This window comes from Primulina tabacum, chromosome 7 (genome assembly GCF_025594145.1).
Source record: "Primulina tabacum isolate GXHZ01 chromosome 7, ASM2559414v2, whole genome shotgun sequence".
NCBI lineage: Eukaryota > Viridiplantae > Streptophyta > Magnoliopsida > Lamiales > Gesneriaceae > Primulina > Primulina tabacum.
This window is the reverse complement of record NC_134556.1, coordinates 2159843-2165091: the sequence shown is the minus strand read 5'-3', so window position 1 is coordinate 2165091 and position 5249 is coordinate 2159843. Positions and strand designations below refer to the sequence as shown.

Here is a 5249-nt window from a genome sequence, read left to right as displayed (position 1 = left end):
TTAGAACGTATTGAATTTTTAGACTCACTAGGTTTGTTAGATGCAGGATTTGATGATTTTTGGAGGCGGTGACAATTGAGTCGATCGAGTGCAGCAGTACACACCCGAGGGCCTTTATGTTTCCGCACTAGCTTATTAAATTAAGGATTTTAAGATTTGTTAATGATTTTTATTAGAAATATTTTATTCTTTATTTTTATTGTTAGTGATCTTTTCAAAAGTCGATTTAGGATTTTATTTTTTTTAATTTTATTATGATTCATGATTATGCAAAATTATTTTATTTTGTAATTTAGAATTTACGATTTAAGATTAGAAAAAAAATCAAGGTTGTTTCACGGAGGCTAAGCCAGACTCGACACTGATCACCGGTAACCTTTATGCTTAAAATTTTTAATTTTCGCCTCGATTGCTTGGAATTTATGTTGCTTGTTGGGTACACTTCTGGGATTGTGAACATTGAATAAAATAGGTTGCATGTTCTAATAGGTGGACTTAAGGATTGAATTGATATGATTAAGAGTTTTAAGGGCCAAATTGCAAATAACCGAAAGTATAGGGACCTAATTGTAAAAATAATAGTTGTGGGGTTGTTTTCGCATTTTTTCGAAATTTTCGGGGTCAAGTTAGTATTTTTCGAAATTTCGAAAATTTTAAGGCTTTAATTGTGTAGATTCGAATTTTTGAGGGATTAGAATGTAATTTTCGAAAAATTGAAGGGCTAAAATGTAGAGAATTCAAAACTTTACAGGTGAATTTCCAATTTCCGAAAATTCTAGAAGTAAATTTGGTAAATTCCAAAGGAACACTAGGACGAAATTTTTGATTTTTCGATAATTTTGAGATAATTAATGATAGAAAAATTTTTTAAGTTTCAACCGGATCAGATTTGATGGTATGTTTTTAATTTTTTAAAAAATTTTACGAAATAACATTTATATAAATTCTATATTATCAATTCACGCTACATATTAATTATATATATGAGAAAAATAAATAATATTTTTATATTTAAAAAAATCTGTAAATTATTTATTTTTTGTAAAAAAATTCCTTTTAATACTAAAAACTCAACTTATTAAAATTTAATAGATATATTTTTAATTTCATCTCGCTAAACTTTATATTTTTTTATTTCTTATAAAAATTATTTTTTAAATGCTAAAAATATTTTTTTGTATTTGATTAAAAAATATGAGTATTTATTGAGATATTAGTAATAAAAAAGAATTTTAAAAATAAGCAATACTGATTTTTAAAATATAAGAAATATTATATTTTAATTTTCAATTCAAATTCCAAATTGTAATTTAAATCTTAGTCAAATACAAAAATAAAATTTTAAATCCATGAAATCCTATTCCTATTTTTCATACAACTAAACACAACTCGTAGAAACTGTTGATACATTTGGTATGTGACAGATCTCCATTCCCACGTTCTCTGAAGTTTTGCGTTTTTACCCTTCTAATAATGCAAAAGATTTAGCGGTTTATTCTCCAAAAATAATTTCTCACCTTGACATCAAAACACTGTTTTCAGATACTACAGTGTACATTTTATCAATTTATTTTCTCCCATTACATCATCAATTGTTATCTTCTAAAAATGATAAAATATGTTGCAGGATTCTACTAGATTTTTCGAAGAAGAAAGCCGGGAAAGTTGGTTGAAGAAGGATTTCATTACTTGATTTCTTTTTAATGATAGATAACTCAAATATTGTTTTCTCTTATTTCTTTACATCTCCAATTCTACTCAAAATGCAAAAGCAATGGCATAATTTATTTGGTAATTAATGCATCTGTTTTGTTTACATTGTTATCATATTGTTCGTTCTCATTGCTTATATATGTTTGATTTTTATCCACTATGTTTTTTGGAAAGATGTATAAAAAGATAATATTGTTTATATTGAGTTGCTTTAGCTTAGATTGGATCATTGTGTTTTGTATGTATATAAATTAATAATATTTATATTGGATTTTGTCCGCTAGTTACTATTAAATCTTCTATCCATATCGGAGCAGTCATTCATAGAATGCACACGTCACTGCCTACGTCTTCCAAATTTGTACCTGAACGACGAAATCAGAAAGCTAAAACGCATTTGGCTACCATGAGGGCAACAGGTCCGCTGATTTCGTGGAAATTTCTCGTTCGTTTATTTCTTGATCAACGTGTGAAACCCAAGATTTATATATCTGTTCACAATCGCGACATATTCGGATATCTGCAATTAATTCACAGTTGAACATGGAGGTCTGGTTTGTAGTCGTCGTTTCTCTCTGTATCTCAGCAATTGTGAGCTCCTTCTTCAATTTTTTCAAGAAAAATTTACCGCCGGGGCCGCCTAGTTTGCCTCTGGTCGGCAACTTGATATGGATCCGCCGCCCTATTTCGGAGTTGGAATTTATCCTCCGCCGCCTCAAGGCCCGGTATGGCCCCCTCATGACTATGACTATCGGCCCTCGAAGCCTAATATTCGTCGGAAGCCACTCCCTGGCCCACCGTGCCCTTATCCAGCACGGTGCCATCTTCTCCGACCGGCCATCTCCCCCGGCCACCAGCAAGATTTTGAACAGAAACCAGAAGTCAATTAGTTCCGCCGCGTACGGCTCCACCTGGCGGCTCCTTCGCCGCAACATAACTCATGAGATCCTACATCCGGCCCGGGTCAAGACCTACACAAGTTCCCGCAGATGGGTTCTTTCGATTCTGATCAATCGTCTCTTGGACTCATCCAAATCCGAATCTTCGGTCAGACTGATCGATCACTTCCAGTATGCCATGTTCTGCCTTCTGGCGCTCATGTGCTTTGGGGACAAGCTGCAGGAGAAGCAAATCAAGGAAATTGAATCGGTGCAACGTGGATTGCTTCTGGGTTTTCGTCGATTCAACATCCTCAACTTCTGGCCCCGATTGGGGAAAATCTTGTTCCGCAGTCGCTGGAACGAACTCTTGCGGCTTCGTCTAGAACAAGAGGCCGTGCTGATTCCTCTCATCAGGTCTCGCATCAAAGCCAAACAACAGAAGATCTCTAATAATCGAGAAGATGATGAGGCAGTGTTAGCGTATGTGGACACACTGGTCGATTTGAAACTTCCTGAAGAAAACAGGGAACTGGATGAATCCGAAATGGTGAGCTTATGCAGCGAATTTCTCACGGCGGGCACAGATACGACATCCACAGCGCTGCAATGGATAATGGCTAATCTTGTCAAATACCCCCACATCCAAACCAAAATTTACGACGAGATAGTCAGCATCGTGGGATACCCGAATAGCAGTCAGTCGGAGATGATTGAGGAAGAGGACACACAGAAAATGGCATACCTGAAAGCAGTAGTGCTAGAAGCCTTGCGGCGACACCCGCCGGGTCATTTTGTTCTGCCGCACAAGGTGACACAGGACGTCGAATTGGGTGGTCATGTGATCCCTTGTAACGCCACGGTGAATTTCATGGTGGCTGATATGGGTTGGGACCCAAATGTTTGGGAGGATCCGATGGAATTCAAGCCAGAGAGGTTCTTGGCAACAAGTTCCGGGGAGGCTTTCGACATAACAGGGAGCAGAGAGATCAAGATGATGCCATTTGGTGCTGGAAGGAGGATCTGTCCAGGCCTTACATTGGCACTACTGCATTTGGAATATTTTGTGGCCAATCTGATTTGGAACTTCGAGTGGATTCCTGTCGAAGGTGACGATGTAGATCTTACCGAGAAACAAGAATTCACCATTGTCATGAAAAACCCGCTGCGTGCTCGCATCTCTCCGCGGATCTGAATCGATTGGGGGACTGTGTGTGATAGAGAAGAGTTGAATAATTGATGTTGATTTTGATTCTTAAAGTTCATGCTATTTATAATAATAAAATGCATATTATTTTCAGGATAACATTCTTGTCACTGTTTATTGATGGATCTTCACAGCTGATAATTTTGCAATGGACATCTAGTGTTATTTCTTGAAAGATTTCAATCTTGGATCGATTCATTGTTTTATGCATACAATTCAAAACCAGTAGATCATAATATGTATGAAATTAATAATTAAGACAACATTGGAAGGGGCTTTGTTGTCACCAGATTTGTACACTTTGTTAGATCTGGTTTTCCACACGCCCAAACGCATCGGAAATTTTAAAATTTTTTTATTTATTTTGACAATCAAAATTTTATTTGCTTTGGACGTTCGTATGATTTTAACAAAACATACATAGGATGTTAGAAAATTATACTTCGGTGAATAAATCACTGGACTCCAACTAATACGATATAAACGGATTAACTCTTGTTGATTCCCTACGAACTTAATCAAGGCCCATTAATAACTTTAATTATTTAATTGGGCTAGTCATACTACTTTAATCCATTAATCAAGGCCCATTAATAACTTTAATTATTTAATATGTTGGACTTGTACTCCTACAAGCTCATTAAACATATTATCCACCATATTTAATTAATTAATCAACTCAACTTTTGAGCTTAATAAATTAAATACACTATAAATTCAAAATTTGAATTTAATTTTTAAATTATAAATTCAACTACTTGAATTTTCATCACCTCCAAAATTTAATATTTACTAAACTCAACATTTGAGTTTAATAAATTAAATTCTCAAATTTTATAAATTCAACTCCTTGAATTTATTCTCTCAAAATTTAATTATCATAAATTCAACTCCTTGAATTTACTATATAATATAAATTCAACTTCTTGAATTTATTCTCTCAACGGGAACAAACAATCCAGTACTTGTGTGACCCTCAATGGTTCAGGGATACAGCTAGCCGTGGGTTCACAACTCTTTGTGATTCAGGACATAATCCTTTATTCGGACTTACCCTAGTTAGCCCCATTCTTTTCATCAACACCTTGATTAAGAATGTCAGAACTCATTTCTGATTGCACCCATCGGATCATGGTAAGAGCGTCTAGTAGCATCGCCCCATGATCACCTAGGTATCACTGATAGTGCCTGCAAGAACCAGTAGATTATGATTAACGTACAGTACAGTCCCTTCATCTCATATATCCCGATCGAATCTGCAACCATTGGTTCATCGAGGGTTGCATATTAATTCGATAACTATGTGATAACTATAATAGTGGCATCGCGTGTACTATTTGGAGAACTCCTTCTCCAACGTACATCTCGTACTCTGGCCAGAGATTCCATGCACTATTATTTCATTAGATCACATAGGATATCCACACCCGTAGGTGAGCGGTGAATCCCCG

At 35.5% G+C, this 5249-nt stretch overlaps 1 protein-coding gene across 1 annotated transcript; it reads left to right on the top strand.

The window, feature by feature from the left end:
- The first annotated feature begins 2072 nt into the window (after nucleotides 1–2072).
- LOC142551070 (cytochrome P450 89A2-like) lies at nucleotides 2073–3990 on the top strand. Its single transcript, XM_075660112.1, has one exon. It carries the CDS (start codon nucleotides 2257–2259, stop codon nucleotides 3784–3786), a length of 1530 nt encoding a protein of 509 aa, XP_075516227.1. The 5' UTR covers nucleotides 2073–2256; the 3' UTR covers nucleotides 3787–3990.
- The last annotated feature ends 1259 nt before the right edge of the window (nucleotides 3991–5249 follow it).

Bases quoted from the DNA above. Each gene is read 5' to 3' on its own strand.
- LOC142551070 (XM_075660112.1), top strand. From the start codon at position 2,257: ATGGAGGTCTGGTTTGTAGTCGTCGTTTCTCTCTGTATCTCAGCAATT.